The sequence below is a fragment of the Rhinolophus ferrumequinum genome, chromosome 17 (genome assembly GCF_004115265.2).
Source record: "Rhinolophus ferrumequinum isolate MPI-CBG mRhiFer1 chromosome 17, mRhiFer1_v1.p, whole genome shotgun sequence".
Taxonomy (NCBI): domain Eukaryota; kingdom Metazoa; phylum Chordata; class Mammalia; order Chiroptera; family Rhinolophidae; genus Rhinolophus; species Rhinolophus ferrumequinum.
In genome coordinates, this window is record NC_046300.1 from 56,581,756 (window position 1) to 56,598,984 (window position 17,229).

The window sequence follows — 17,229 nt, forward strand, 5'->3', positions numbered from 1 at the left end:
AATTTTTTCCCCATTAAATTAACCAGAACACTATATATTCGAGGCTTCCAAAAAAATCATGTGACAGTTGCAATAATTCATAGTGAGATACTTAAAGGCCTTAATTACTATTTTTGAGTTAGAATTGAAATAGAAAATATTGGCAACATACCCAAGATACTACAAAGGGGCTAGGAATTCATCATTACCTGTTTAACAGACAGTTATCGAGGGCTTACATATGCCACATACTGGGGATGCAATGGCAAATAAGAGAGTATCACCGCTCTCAGAGGAGAGATGGAAAATCCATAGTTTCAGGAGACGGGACCCCTGGGCCTTGGAGTCCTAGGCAAGCTCTTTCTGGACTGTCGGTTCTTATCTTAAAAATGGAAACAATAGTATCTTCTCTTATCTCTTCCTACTATTGCTAAATAAATGAAAAAGGTTATGAAGTTGTTTTGTAGGACACAAAGTAGGAAATGTAATAATAGATATAACAGAAATAAACATGTCTTTCAGTATCTTTTATGCCCGACATCAGGATTTATGAACCTCACCACTACTGACATTTTGGAGCAGATAATTCTGTGTTGTGGGACTGTCCTGTGCAGTGTAGGATGTTTACCATCTACCTTGGCCCCAGAACGGTACCGTGCTAGCGGTAGCATCCACCCCCCACCCAAAGGGTGACAGTCAAACATGTCTCCAGACATTTTCAAATATACTCTGGGTGACAAAATCCCCCACAGTGGGGAATCACTCCTTTAAATCAATGGTTCTTGATCAGATTAAACCTTGGATTTGTCAAAACAAAACAAAGCATGCCTGAGCTCTTCCTTAGATCTACTGACTTAGAATTTGTGGTATACAACTTGGAAGAGTACTAAGTAATTCTGAGGCACACCTCTGGTTAAGAAGCGCACAGTGAAAGACAAAACAACGTACATTACTATCAAAAGAATGTAGCCATTATGCTTATCGAGCAGCTAATGCCCACAAAGCAAATGTCCAGATGCCTAGACTGGCGTCATCATAACCTGGGTGATGTCATCCCTTGTTTGAATTCTGAAAGGACCTCTTCAAAGAGGAGCTCTGCTAAGGCTGGTGAAGACGAGCTCGTGGTGAGTCAGGGACGCTCTCCGAGAAAGCAGCCAAGGCCCCTTGTTCAGTGCCTGAGCACAGAACCCTGCCTCTTTCCTCTTCCCCTAGACATCTATCTGTAGATCCAACCACAGAACTGTCTCTGGGGGGCTCTATCCCTGAGGCTTCAAACGTTGGGTTCTCACTCTACTGTCAAACAGGCTTTAAAGGGATCCTGCAGCACAACTGGACCCTTTGCTACTTGCTGTCATGTTCTCTGACCAGTTCATCTCTGGCTTTTAGAATCCCTGTTGGCCTGGAACATATCACTACTTTCTCTGCTGCAAAACCTACCTTCGCATGAGGCAAGGGTGTGTGCTGGTTTTTACATGAGTACCACCACTGGTGAAACCGAGAACAACAAGAAGAGGTGTTTGTGGAGTAATTTCTATGCTTCAACGATTGTGGTTTCTGCTTTATAGGTATTGCCTCATTTAGTCCTAATCCAAAGAGGCAGGCGGTGTTTTTATCCCCATTTTACAGAGGAGGAAATTAAGGGTGGGGTGTCTTACTGCAAAGCCGATGCTCTTAATGTCTGTTTGATGTAAAGGAACCAGTCCCTTCAGAACTCGAAGGGTCACTTTTGAGTAGAAGGAAGCTGTTGTGATTCATTTAACTGACAACACTGGAGTTTTTGTTGAAGTGTTGAAGCTCCATGGGAACTACACATGGGTGAGCGTTAAGTTCAAGCTGAGAAAGTTAGGTGTTAATGATTCTTTGGTTTTTATTTTTTAGTCCCTGAAAAGATGGTTGGGATGAAGCTTGTCAAAAGGATTTTTGAGACTAGTTTCTGAGATATCTGCCAAGTAGAGCATTCTTTAGAGACAGTCCCTGGAATCCCTGGCTGAGAAAATGACCCACAGATAATTCTCACTATTTACACCAGAATTTAAACTCAAATAGCCCATACCATTAAAGACAAAGGATTTTTTAACCTCCATACTGTTGACATTTTGAGCTGGATAATCCTTTGCTGTGGGGCTGTTCTGCTGGATCAGACGCAGGATGTTTAGCAGCATCCCTGCCCTCTACTCAGTAAATGCTAAGAGCATCCTTCCATTTGTGACCACCAAAAATATCTCCAGACACTGCTGAGGGTCCCTAGGGGTAGGAGGGGGGTAGAGGTGGGAGTGGGGTGGGGGTGGGGGAATCACCTCCAGGTGAGAAGCACTGACCTGGTGTTCCCAAAGCTAGGGAGCCACCTAATGACTGGGTCTTTTCTCTTTTAACAGGATGGTTTCCTAGGTCAAATGATGAGTTTTCTGAACAAAAGGGAGTGATAATTCTCTTTCTTAAAAAGCAATTTAGAGAATTTCATGAGAAGACTCGTGAATTTAACTTTGCTTACTTTACATATTATTTGTTCTTTTCTAAAAAATTCTTATTTTGGGTGGGGTGGGCAGATGGCTCAGTTGATTAGAGTGCGAACTCTTAACAACAAGGTTGCCGGTTCAATTCTCGCATGGGATGGTGGGCTGCGCCCCCTGCAACTAAGATTGAAAAGGGCGACTGGACTAGGAGCTGAGCAGCGCCCTCTACAACTAGATTGAAGGACAACTTGGAGTTGATGGGCCCTGGAGAAACACACTGTTCCCCAATAATAACACACTGTTCCCCAATAATAATAAAAAAAAATTAAAAAAAATTCTTTTTACATGAAAAATGAGAGGGGCCTTTATATCCTGTTTGGCATGCTGATCTGGTAACGAACAATATCCCCAGCCTGGAGGTTTGTGAGTATAACTGGCATTAGTTAGGATGGTCAGAGTGAAAAATTCTGCTCGAGGCAGTCAAAGTACCCGATATGGCAAGTGACACTGTCATTGCAAGCCTTCCTACATGGGAATATCTGTACTGTACAGATGTTGTACTTGACTCCATTCACTGGATTTTTAATCATCTGGGCAGGAATTTAACAGAAAAACAGGAACCTGTTAACTGTTCTCTTCTGAACTGGGAATTTGGAAAGAATGAATGATCACTCCGTTTTGTTCAGAAAATTCAATATTCAAGTTGAATCTTCTTTTCAGGTTTTTGGACACACAAAAATAACTTGTGGCCACCTGGTGGAAGCAACAACTTTTTTCTTTTTCTTTTTTTTTAAACCAAGGTCCAGGTGGAATTATAGAAAGAAAAGGAGAGCAATCGAAGGAGGCCAAAGTGGGAATCCATACTGTTGATCTAACTCGCTGCTCCAGACCCTTTTCTTGGCTCTCCGTGGACTATTTTGGGGAGAGACAGTGAGAGGGGGTGAACAGTCTTGTATGTCTCACAAGCTTTTCTTGCCATTGCATGAAGACTCCCCACCGCCCCCAACAGAATCTATTTCTGAGACTGGCATAGCTCCCAGGCTAACTCTTGGGTTGACAAATGGACACTTTGTTATTGCTACTACAACATACTCCTCAGTGTGTGAAGTGATGGTGGCTGCAGAGGGACACCTGACATGCAGAGGTAGGGCTCCCTTGCATACATTTAGCATTAACCTCTTTTCTAGGTCATCCAGATCAGTGGTTCTCAAACAGCGGTGATTTTGTACCCCTTGGGGTCATTTGGCCAAGTCTGAGACATTCTTGGTCATTACAACTGAGAGGGAGTTGCTGTTGGCATCTAGCAGGTAGAAGCCACGGATGCTGCCCAACAACCTTCAATACACCGGCTAGCACCCCACAACAAACCATTACCTGGCTCAAATGGCAGTAGTACCAGGGGTGAAAAACTTTGTTCGAGATGTGTTTTTAAAACTGAGGGTTGTGACCTATTAGTGTGTGTGAAATCATTTTTGAAGATGGAATGGAAAATATCAGACTGTGTCATGTTGAGTGTAAAAATTGTTTCATAAACTCTTGTTTCACACATACGTGTCTGTATGTGTATGTGTATATCTGTGTACCTACACATACTGGGTTGCAATGTAAAATTTGTTTCTTACTGTGAGTCATAAGCAAGTAAGTTTGAAAGTTACTGATCTTACCGAGTGTTTCTTAAACTTTAATCTTCACTTGAATTAACAGAGGATCTTGTTAGAATGCAGGTTTGGATTCATCTGGGCTGGGGTTAGTGCTGAGATTTTGCACCTCTTACAAGCTCCCAGGTGAGGTTAACGCTGAGGGTCCACGAACCACACTTAGAATAATAAGAACCTGGATGATTTTAAATTTATTCACTAAAAACTATTAGAACAAGTGACTGCCTGTAGTATGGTTAGACAGTGAAATCTTTTGGTAGTATCCTCTACAGAGCCCCGTAGGGAAAGAAATACTTGGTTAATTAATAGGAAGTATCTGAGGATTTAGTACATCTTGTATCTTGCAATGCAATGTGCTAATATTTGTTCTACAAAATGTGCCTTGGCTATTGTGTGTGTGTGTGTGTGTACACACATGTGTGTACACGTATGGTATAAGAGTGTCTGTCACTTACTGCCTTCACACCACAATAAAACAAAAACCAAAAAACTTCTAAGACACGAAAATATCCTATGGGTCATATTTGCAAAGATACGGCGACCTTAAAGTAACAGAGCAATCAGTCTGGCTTCTTAGAATGATTATTGGAATATTCTCTTCTGGAAAAGAAAACAAATTAACTGTATTCACCAAATGTCTCCTGGAACACAGAAAGCTGTTCTGATACAGACACTTAACAAAACTCTTCATTGCACACAAGCTCCTGAGAAAATTCAAGACTGGTTTTATGAAAGGTTGGCCCAAAAGTATACAAGACCTATTTCTACAAATGACTTTAGAAGGAAGAAGCTAGATTAGAAAAGAACTACTTGAAGATATGCCCCAGAAATGTAAATCTGTAAGGATGGTGCTAACAAAAATAAATAATTCCTTTTGGATAGTACTAACCCATTTGACACAAATAATCCAAATCTATTCCAGCCCCTTATCTTTTCTGCTCACAGCATTGCTGAAACCTCCAGCTACCCAAGCCTGGCCGAGAGGCATCCCCACGTCCATGTGGAATAGAAATGTGTTTCTATACCCAATAGAGCTTTTTTTTCTGTCACGTCAAAGGTCAAAAACTTCTATTAGTAGTGCCCTTTTCCTTTGGCTAGATATATTGTTAAAATTGCCAAATCCCAACAAGGACAACACTAAATCTTTTTTCCTTCACTAGAGGAGGAAATAGCAAATCTGCTAAAAGCAGATGTGTATAGTGGGGAGCAGAAGACATTGGGTCTTTGAGGGGTGCTGGAGGATAAAAGTCATGAAGATCAACTTGGATTGTTGTTTAATTTCAGCTCGGAAAGGTCTTGAGTCCAAGAACACAAACTTCAATCATATGCGTACGTGTGTGTGTGTGTGTGTGTGTGTTTGTGTGTGTGTGTGTGTACCTTGTAATGTTACAAATCAAGGGGAGAGAGATAGGCCTTTCACTTCTCATTTCTCTCTGACATACTCCATACTCCCAGTCTCCATACTCTACTCGGGAAATGACGGCCCGCTAAAACGCTAATGCCTGGCCGAGGACATGGCTTAACTGCTAGAATTTACTTTTAGAATTAAAATTGGGTGGAAAAATCAATTGTCTCTCTTTTCCTAATTGCCTCTCCTGGTCCATGTTGGATTTGTTTTCCTGTTCCAATATACACAATCACACAGATTCTAAAGGAAGTTCTAGAAAACTAGAGAGCATGCTCTTCAGCCTGATAATTGAGGATGAAAGAGACGATCCACAGTTCAATTAAAATTCGATATGAAGAGTATTGAAAGCTCAGCCTCAGACTGATTTGAAGGGCTTAATTTCAGATTGATAACCTCAGAGGAAATCCTCACAGAATTAACAAAGAAACCTTCCTCATGGTCTAGGGGTGCATATGTCAAAGTTACTAGTCCAAGATTTCACCAAAGCAGTTACCATGACACAAGAAATACTGGACCATGACCGTGGACCTCCGATTTACCCATCCAGCTCAGATATCTATGCCGCAATACATGAAATATAATTCCTGTAGCTCTTCACATGACCAGCCTATACCCTGGCTTCTGTGGATTTCTTGCTGTTTAGCTCTTTTGCTTTTTTTTTTTTTTTAAACAAAACAAAGCAAAAAAAAAAAAAAACTAGCTTCAGAAATTCTCCTTACACACAGAGAACAGCTTTAAAAAACCCTGGTTGAATTATGCTGAGTTACTAATTATGTCTAAAAGAACTACTTGGTTGAATTCAGCTAGATTTTTTTCCTCTTCAAATCAGTTCTATGTTTAGATAGTAATAAACTCCTCCAGTCTGCAGAACAATTGGCACGGCGGTCCTTTTAACAAGTCAGGATCATGAGAAAAGGGCTAGTGCTGGTAAAAAGAAATTTAAAGTGCATCACAACCAGATGCCATGTGGGACCCGGCATTGGATCCTGGTTTGCACAAACCAGCTGGAAAGAATATTTTTGGGACAAGTGGGGAATTCTGAATGTGGACAGTGTATTAGATGAACATTTATTGACGAGGAAAATGAAGATCATTAACTTAAAAAAGCAATTTTTTTTTTGCTTACTTATTTTAGTAAAAAGTACATAATATGTATAAGCACATAGAAAAGAGCTAAAAGAATAAGCACTCAAGCAATAATCTCTGGGTGCTGGGAACATTACATTTTCTTATTTTTGCTTAGCCATATTTTCTAAATGTCTACAATATACCTATACTGCATCTGTAATAATAAAAGTTATTAACCACTCCTGCTCTCCTGCACTCCCCCAATTCCTCGCATTCAGAAGGTCAATTCTGATTCATTTGCCAAGGCACTATCGTTTTGTTTAGTGGGTAGGGCTAGGTCATTTCAAAATCACCTGAAGGAACTAATAGTCTTATGAAACGATGATGATGATGATGATAAAAGATTTGTTGAATATTTAACGATGCCAGTTCTACATCCATTAGATTATTTAGTCCTCCGACAACTATAAGAAATCAATTTCTTTGCAGATGAGGAAATCAAGGCTCAGGGAGGCTAAATAATTCATTCATTATGAGGTTAGAACGCTCAGAAGTGGCAAAAACAAGGTTGCTAGTCTTGTCTGGCTTACTTCGAAGCCTCAGTCCTGACCTTTGCTCTTCCGCCTGTTTCAGAACTATGTTTCACCAAAAGTAAAAAGGTACCAGGCTGCTGTACATCAAGTAATTCTAAGAAAGCTTGGGGTTGACGTCTGAAAGTGACAGCAAGACTCTTACGGCACTTTAGAATGGATATGGAGTTTGGTTTAACAAGAGAAAAAGATGTCTGGGAACAGCATTTCCATTTCAGAGATGGAGATGATGTGACGGTGAAGATGGTGGTGGTGGTGGTGGCAGCTAGCACTTACCAAATGCTTCCTCAGAGCCCGACGTTTGCAGCTACACGCAGCACTTCACCCTGATACCAACTCCACGAGAAGGTTCTGCTTATTATCATCTGTTACATAGATGCATCAGCTGAGGCTCCGAGAGATTAAATACCTTGTCCAGGGTCACCCAGCTTGGAAGGCCCAGGGCTGAGGTCTGAAGGCTCCAGAAGCAAGGCCCTTGGTCACTACACAATAGCTCCCATTTGGGGCAGCAGAGCCTGCTTGTTGCCTACAGAAGCGATCACTCACTCTCTCAGTGTCTAGAATGCCATATGCCTTGATTGTCTCTAACCAGCCCTTCAAACAGCAGTCTATTACCATGGGGAATCTTGTGCACCTCTCCCGACTGTGTACTTTTGGAAGTCGTTTTCCTCACCTCGACCGTTGGTGAGTACCTAACAGATATAACATAACAACATAATGCTTCCCTTGTAGCCTATTCTTCGGTACTTCCTTCCTTCTGCAGGTTGATTCCTACTTTGACTGATATATGTTCACATGGATAGTGCTTTTGTAATTTAATAAGGTTATTAAAATAAGGTGATCTGTGGTTTCATATATGACTATAGCGAATATATTTTAATAGGCAGAGGTTTCATTTTTCAAATTACCCCTTTAAAGGGAAATATTCACACTCAATTATTGTGCTGACACATAAAGTGGACAAACATATGATCTGATAATGGAACAGCAAATTACAATCTGTGCAGGGTAAAGGACACGGAACCACAGCCCTGTCCGAACCTGACCGTGACGCTGATTAAGTTCTTAGGAGGCGGTTTGGTAAGGGGCCCTGTCCTGATCTGATAACTGCCACGGAGAAGCCAAATGCAGAGTCAATCTGCAAATACTTAATCCTCCAGAAGGCAGATTAAGTGTATAATTGACCTATATAATCCATGTATCATCTCCAGGCAAATGTTCCCTGGGCCTGGTTCACAATGACACGGGCCTGAAGGCAGCCAGTGCGGCTGTGGACTCCATCCAAGTGTGGGATGGCTTTTTAATCACTCATCTCTGAGCCGGTGAGGTTTAAGCAGATGAATTCACCCTAAGCACATCTCGTTTAATCCCGATTTTCTTCTCAGTCTCTGTCTTCAAGAAGTACAAGGAGGAAGGAAGATAAATTAATTTTTGTTTAGACCTTGACATCTTAGGTGCTTCTCTTGATGATCTGATCTCTAATTTCAAAAAGCATGTTTTTGTTTTGGGGAAGATGTTGAATTAATCACCAGAGAAGGGGGAAGCCATCTGCATGATTTATGGACACTCCAGCTTTAAATCACTGCCTTTGAGATTTCCTTGGGCTGTGCTTTCCTTCTCAGTTGCTGCTTTAGGAATGTGGAGATTATTTCATGTCCATCTTTTATATTTTCTTTAAAAGTCAGCAATAATTTTCAAGGAGGCCAAGCTTCCACTTGAGTCCAACAGCAATCTGATTCTCTTTTAAAAATCCAGCATCTTTAATATAATTTAAATTCATCGCTATTGCACATAATCTTTTTCTTTACTGAATCTTTTGTTTCAAAATTATTACAAACTGTTATTTTGCAGCAACTAAACCAGTTTACAATTGCATGTCATTGTTTTAGAAAAAAATGACCCAAATGCAGATAAAAAATGTATAGCTAGCTGTACAACTAAAATACTATAGGAAGCGATATGAGGATTCTTTTCCAATCAGTACTGTATTTTGGACCAGTTAGCTTTTTCTTATGGGCATTACCCCAAAAGTTGATAATATTTTATAGAAGGACTATGTAAATTAATTATATATTGACAAACGGGGAAACTTTCTCTGCATTAAAAAGACCTGGTCAGGCAACGTTATGTCTGAAAATATTTCTTCAATAAATCTAGAGAATGCCTGTTTAAAAAAAACAAAAATTGGTTAAGATGAATTTGGAAAGCTGCTCTTAAGTTACATAATAAGGTAGATAAAAATGCAGAACATCAAATCTAGAGCCCCAAATGCTATGCCGATACTCTCCCACAAGCACCCAGTTCCAGCCAAAAGTACACTGACGAGGCAGAGAGCAAACCAGCTCAGAGAGAGCACTGAGATAGAGGCCTGGTTAAAATGAAAGACACACTCATTAAATGACCAGCTATTAGTCCAAAAGGTCTCAGATACAAACACACACTAATGCCATCCAGCCCTTTCAACAAAGCACATTCAAAAAGGCAAACAAACAGATAAACAAAGGGTGGGGGATGAGGGACAATACTAAACAGCGAGAACTTAAAGAACTTGTCAGGTAAATAAATAGAAGACTTTGAAACACAGCTAAAAACACAACAGGGCCTCTGAGAACACGCCTCTAGATGACAGATGCCAGCAGGAACTAAAAACCAGAGAGTGACACAACAGTCAGAAATCAACAACCCCCAAACAGCAAACAATCTCAGAGATATAGATGTTTTTCCTCATTCAAAATGCTAATTTTCTATTATTCATTTTTGCCATTTATCAAAATGCAACAATTTGGAAGAGAAACCTCCCAGATCAACAAGTTTTTCTCAATCGATTTCTGCCAATTGTTTAGAAACCTGCCCTAGGATCCCTATCATTAAGAAATGGAGTTGACAGAACAAGTTCACTGCAGCAAGAAATTTAGGGTGGCAGGTTTCACAGGCCCTTAATATTCCTATTCTCTTGTTCAGCTCGGTGGACATGAGAGCCGTGCAGCGCATATTTGCAAAGAAATAAACACCATGCTTGAGGAAACAGAAGCCGAAAATAATCAAACATGTTGGTAATCTGATGTTTTGCTGCTAGATTATAGAAAAACAGTAAGTACTGAATCAAATTACTGAGACGGCATGGTAATGAAGCTTTTTGAGAAGCTCTGGGTTTTTCAAATGACAAATGTTTTAAATCCATGACAGATTCAATAACTTTTTTTGTACTAGATCAGTTAGGTTGCCTAGCACCAATATTCTGTAAATTAGGGGAGCAGGTTATTTGAAAAGTAAGAAAGTAAATGGCAAAGAAATTCGTTATCTCTAAATAAACTACTGAACAAATTGTTTTTCATGGGGGGGGTAGGGCGTGGGGAAGTGATGTTCAGTGAACGATCGTACTAGTTAAGTCTAAAATCAAATACTCAGAGGACTGTAATTAAGATTCCCTTAAGAAAACGTAACTGGGACAATATAAGACTAAATGTTTCTGATGCCATTTTATAGTGGTCAGTGTAGTTCAATAAGAGACTAAAATACTTGTAAATTTCTGAATTACCCTAAATATAATTTGTTTTCTGAAAAACATATTGTAGTAATATTTCTTTATATTATTAATTCAGATTAAGGCCAGAGGGCTTGAGTCTGCCTGCGTTCTTCAATAGTCGGACAAATCTAGTTTTACCATCTGTGCTAGCCAAGGCTGTACTCTTAAGACGTTTAAAATAAAGATTCAGTTGCACTTTCCCTTTAAAAATGTCACAGAAGAGGACAATTTGCCTTGCTGCCTTCAACCAGGAGACTTTACAAAACATTTCCCCGTGTATTTCTAATGAAAAAACAGAAAGAGGGAAAGATCGGTTATTTGTGAATGGAGTGACAGGCTAAACTGCAGATTAAACATCAAATTCAGTGCTAGATGTTTTAAAGTTTGAGAGAGTAGAAGGTTATTCGCATACACACTCACATAGGAACACACACGCACACGCACGCAGGGGCTACACAAAATTGAAAATCAGAAGATACTGATCAAAGGAAAAAAAAAAGGCAACGTAGGCATTGAAAAGAACAATCCACAGGCTTCTCGAAAATTTGTGATTTGGAATTGAGTTCAGTGGAGATGGGCAGTGTCCACACCCCTAACTGCAGAGCTGAGGGAGCTGCCTGTCTGTTTTCAATGCCAATTGGACGGGTGATTGTGCCCCCGACACTCTAGGCTCAGTCCTCTGATAAAGGCACGCATGCAGAGAAGGGACAGGACCTGCTGGTGAGCTGGATGCATGGATGAGGCATTCTCAGTGGATGTGGGTCATGCTAGAAGATGTACACAGGAAGATTATTTGATTCTAATTCAGGCCACTTGATACAATGTGATAAAACATTTGACATGAGAGATAAGTTCCATTTTAATCTGAGAGGGTACGGGTGGGAATTACAAAGTGAGAAGGGTTTTCTCAAAGAAAGGTGATGAGGAAGAAAGAGCGATATTGAGCACAGAGAGGGGATGGCTGGGAAAGAAAAAAAAGAAAGGAGCCTTTTCAACGCACAAGGAAAGCAAATGGGCTGGAAGACAAAGCACAAAAAAAGTCAGAAGCTGCAATGTCCTCCACGGTGCCAACAAAGCGCTCACTTAGCTGTGGAACAAAAACACACATACACACAAACTCAATGTAAATTGCTGAACACAATCACAGAAAAAAAAAAATAGACACACGGATTCCATAGTAGACCCAAACATTCATGTTCGGGCTGGCACTAAAAATACGGGCACCTGGACAGGAGCAGCTCACGCTTCACGGGACAGAAGTCGGCTGCACAATGAGAATCACACGGAAACAAGGACGGCAGCTTCCATGCACTCTGGCCGGGTCTCCACTGGCAAATTTGGTGGAAACTTGAAGCAAAATATCTGGCTAAATTAGGCAGCCCCATCTGCTTTGGCCTGAAAGAGGTGGGCGATTTGAGACCTACGAGGGAGGATTCCTTATTTTTTTCTTTTTGCCTCAGTGGCTTGCTTTGGAAGTGCAGATGGAGTCACAGTAGAAATAAGATTACTCAGTCACTATTAACCCTTGGAAATCTGAGAGTTCTGAGGTTCAGTCAGGGTCCAGCAGCCTGATATACTTGCTCTTTATGCACTTGCTTCTTTTCCCCAATTTTCAGGTGGATGGGTGGGCAGGGGGCTCCTCAGTTTAAAGGGGCAACTGACCGAAGTGTTGGCCAAAAACCAGGGCTAAGTGAGGATCTCTAGCCTTCCAGAAACGGAATGCTCTTTGAAACAATAACAATGCAACATTTATGCACATCTGCCAGCCAAAGCTGGTGTCAGGGAGGTACCACCCCCAGGAGAGGGAGCTGGCCTCCGCCTCCCCTTGAGAATATCTCCCTACGGAGAGGCCAGATTGCAAGGAGGAGAACCATGACCAAGAAAGGTCTTTGCCAGAGAAAGCTGCCTCAGAAGCTTCGTGCAGGAACGAGGCAGCTCGCTGAGAGGCTGTACGCCGTCCTACGTATCATACAGACTGGCTGAGACCCGGCCACACCAGAGTGGGTTCAGAACAGACACACAACAGATAAGAGCCTAAGGCAGAGGGAGAGGAAAAGATTTTGTTGTTTGAATCGGGACCAATCCATGTTCTCAAAATGTGACTTATCCTCCTGTCTCTTATTTTGTCACATTTTGGAGGCTCTCCTCCTTGGTTTGCAAGGAGGAGAAGGCATTTACTTACATCAAATAACCTTTCTATATACATCTCCTCATTGACCTTATCACGAAGGACATCCTGAGAGTGGCGGACGAAAGTCACATAGGCGTCGGCCACGTCCATCCCGGGTTTCTGTAAAGAAACAGGAAAACATGAAAATGGATTTTCAGACAATGACTCTTCCTTGATTACCCAGGCATTTTACTCTCACCACCCCAGCCCATATTGCCGTGCTGGAGTTTGAAGCTATCTACAGTATACAGTTTAGCTATCTATAACCTGGATTGGTAGGAACTGATGTTGGAACCTTCTGCTTTTTCTGGAAATCAAAACTGGCTAAGAAGAGAATTGGGATTACTAGAGTTTATAGATATTTTTCTACTATTAAGCTTTTTTTTTTTTTTCTGGCAAAGATACTCTAACGAATAAATATTCACCGGATAACTGTCTGGCTTTCCTTTGGATTGAACTCCCCCATTTAAAAATACCCAAACATACTTCCATGTCTTCCACTGTCTGTCCTGAATATAACGTTAGAAAGGTGACAGCCTTCCCCGATCCTCTTCTCCTTTTTAAAACGTTGAGAAAATGCTAAGTAAAGAAATCATAGTTCAATCTAGACCCCTTCCTACCCAAGTCACATTTTGCAGGGTAGGAGTATTTCCTACCCCCCACGTAATATTTCCTAATCAGTTCACTCAGAGGAGACATTCAACTATTTGTCTTTGCTTCCCTGTGTAGCCTTATAGTCCAAGCATTTAAAAAAGGGGGAAGAGGGAAGGATTCGATTTTTACATAAATTAGATTTCTGGAAAGGTAAGCAAGTGGTTCATCCATAGTTAGGAAATGATTTATTGTAAGGAGAAAAAAAAAGAAACTCAGAATGCATACTGCTTGAGATGGTGCAATCAAAGTTATCTCCAAAGAATCCTATTAAAACACTGTAATATGGGTCATTAGGACAGTTGCCACAAATCCTTTACATTTCCACAGTAGATATGTATGTTTGCTAATAGCTAAAAATATTAGTTTTCATTACTGTGATTTACCTTAGATCACAAAGTATCATTTCTCTACAAGACGTGACTGTCAGGCACTGCAAATTGAAGTTAGTTAACACTTCTGTGTAATTTCCAGGGTGAAAATGAGGAAGGTTCGGAAACAGTAGGATTGTATTTTTTTTTCCCTGATACAAAGCAAACAATTATCAAGCAAAGGGCCAATGCTTGGCCCCTGGGATGCTAGTAACATTTCTTAACACCTGCTGAAACAATGACAAGGTATTAATTTGAAAAACAATGAGGACAACCCAACGCCACAGTAGTCAACTGTTACACTTTCAAGCAATTTTCAGCGAATGGATTGAGCATGTTCTGTGATGGTCCTATAATTGTTGCAGTTTTATGATACGAAACAATAGAGGTTCTCCAATGAGAAATAAGTGACAGCTATCAGTTCTAAATTGGCACCTCTCTCCTTCTCTCCCTTTGGCAGTCTCACATCAAAGGGCATTCTCCGTGGCACAGGGACCCCTACCCCCTAGGGGGACTTAGTATGATTGTGCCCATTTCTTCCCTGGTGATACTTGTGGCAGATGTCGCTTTTTCCTGGACACATGCAGCCATCTTACAGCTAAGACCCAAAGCCAAATTTCACAGACCTATTAGTAACCCACAACGTTAGAAACAGTGATCTACAATAATGATTATTTTCACCACCCCTCTTTTCCCTAAATTTGCTGTCCTCAAAGGGGCATTTAAGTTTTTAAAACTTTGATTGAAAAGGAAAAACAGTATGGTTCATCTCTCCCAGAGAGTTAAGAAACTCCACGATTCTCTATCTTTTGACTGTTTAATTTTTCTTCCTAGCACTTACCAATATCTGACATTGTATTAGGTATTTATTTGTTGTTTGTTTTGTCTGTCTTAGCCTACTAGAACACAAGCTCCATGAATGCAGGGGCTTTATTTGGTCTTTTTCTCTTGTATCCTGAGCACATAGAACAATGCCTGGCACATAGTAGTAGGTACTCATAAATATTTGCTGAATGAACAAATCCATGAATGAATAAGCCCTCATCCCACCTCTTTTTTTTAAGTTCTTCAGTCACTCTACAGTAGGTCCTTGAATAACAAATAATGTTGATGAAATGCCCTAGGAACTTAACTCTTGTTTACATCAATTAGCCTCTAGTAAAATGGGTTTCATTATGCATCCTCTTGTTTAAAGTTGTAGTTTGCAAGAGCGCATCCAGGATGTTAAGTGGGGACTTATTGTACATGGATTTTGATTGGATACCCCACAAACAAACTTGTGAAAATCATTTAAATTTCTATGGGCCTTAGTTATACCATTTGTAAAATGGGGATAATAATAGTTCCCTCCTTACCTTTAAGAATTGTTATGATCATCAGCTAAAATAATGTATGTGAAAATACCTTAAAAGCTATATATTACTATATATAGCAATATATATAAAGCTATATATTACTACAACAAACATGAGACACTATGACCCACTCCCCCCACCCCCATATTATGTTATTTCATAGCCTTACCTACCTTTGAAATCTACTTTAGAACCAAGAAGTAAAAGGGGGCCTCAGAGAAACCAACATGGAAATAAAAACGACACAGTTGCTGCATGAAAATGTGTAGTTTTCTCTTGATAGAGTCCTAAGGCCACCTCTCACAACCAGCTTTCTTTTTAACCAGCTTTCCATCTCCTTCCAAGTTAGCTTTCCATCCTTTGGTGAGCCAGCAAGAGGGAGGAGGGGGCTTGTTTGAAACAGGTGTATTGATAAAAGAGTGTTACCCCTTTTCCTGATGGCCTGAGTGTGAGGGAGAAGGCTGCCAAACTGTAGTTACAAGACATAAGCACCGCCAATGGCTGGGGTCTCGGAGAAGCAGGCTGTCCCTGCCTCTCGGGAGGCCCTGGGGGGAGGCGTCATTGGGAAAGTCATTGTCACAACGGTGATCCTCGGTCATGGAAAAAATGTTAAAGTATGGCTAGTTCCTTATTTAATAAGGCAGGGGAGGGTATGTAATGCATTGTAAATAGATGTCCAACCAAAATGGTTAAAACAGAAACAGTTCACACATAAACAAGCTAACTTGTAGTTGTGGATGGAAAATGTTCTTGGCTAAACAACTGGTTCTATTAGATAAATCATGCTTTATACCATATTGCTATCTATGAACAGCGGGAAAAACTTTAGGCAATGGTTTTTAATATCACATAATTACATTGTTTATTTTAAGTGTGGCTTGGACAGAGGGAATAGATGCATACTTTAGAGAACGTATGATACAAACAACACATAAATACATCTCTGTGTAGTTACGTCCATCCACATGTGGGAAACATCTTTTGCGAAGGATCCACTCTGTGGCTTAGGAGAACTAGGACATTTTAATTGTATTAATAGCTTGCTCCTACCAGGATATGTCTGAGCTGGAGAAAATAAATTCAGATTTTCAGTATCCTAAGCAAGCCCTAATTAGAAATGCAAATCTTCTACAGATACCAAAGGGTCTGAATACTACATCTAAGACAAAGAGATATGCTTTGGGGATTATGCAACGTTTTGAATGGCTGGTGATAGTGCTTCTCTTCATTAGTGTGGATAATTAAGAGATGAGTCTCTAAGGTAGTCCACATAGAACTAAACCAATAAATCACGTGCCAAAACCTCACACGGCAACCGAAATGAACTCAGAGTCTTTAGAGCTAGAAACAACTTGAACGATAGTTTTATCCAATGGTTCTTAAACCTGGTTGTAAATGAGAAGGACCTGGGGAACTTTAAAAAATACTGATGCCTAGACCTCACACTCCAGAAACTGTGTTAATCTGGCAAGCAACCTGGCACTAATAGGTGCAAAAAGGCCCCAAATGTTTCCAGGATATACGCAAGGTCAAAAATCTCTGACTGAGTCCAATGCTTCCCAAACTTGTACTACATATCCAAATCACGTGCAGAGCTTTTTAGAAAGAGATTTCCAGGCTCCATCTCAGAAGTACTCTGGAGGAAGAATCTCTGGAGGCATGGGGCTGGAAATCTCTATGAAATCAAATGAAAACAAAACAAAACAACAAAACAATCTAAAAAACCTTGTCAAATATTACCACTGCACATTCTAGTTTGAGGACCACTGATTCAATAGGTGATAATCATTAGTGTGCTGGTTAAACTGGCTCTTCAAAACGAAAATAACAAAACAAAATAAATAAAAACCCTTGATTTGTAGTGCTTGCCCATTTCCATGGTGTAAATACCCTCTCCATGGCTGAGTTCCAGGTACCAATGAACCGTCACTGAAGGCGCTGCTGGAAAGGAAGGCACACAGGTGACTCTTGGGAGCCAGTGCCAGCACGCAATCTGCTAG

General features: G+C 40.6%; 1 protein-coding gene across 1 annotated transcript in view; it reads right to left on the reverse strand.

The window, feature by feature from the left end:
- CADPS (calcium dependent secretion activator) overlaps positions 1–17,229 on the reverse strand; it is a 461,279-nt gene that overhangs the window by 24,136 nt on the left and 419,914 nt on the right. The window contains 1 exon segment of the mRNA XM_033131706.1: positions 12,865–12,972. Coding sequence (XP_032987597.1) covers positions 12,865–12,972 — 108 coding nt within the window.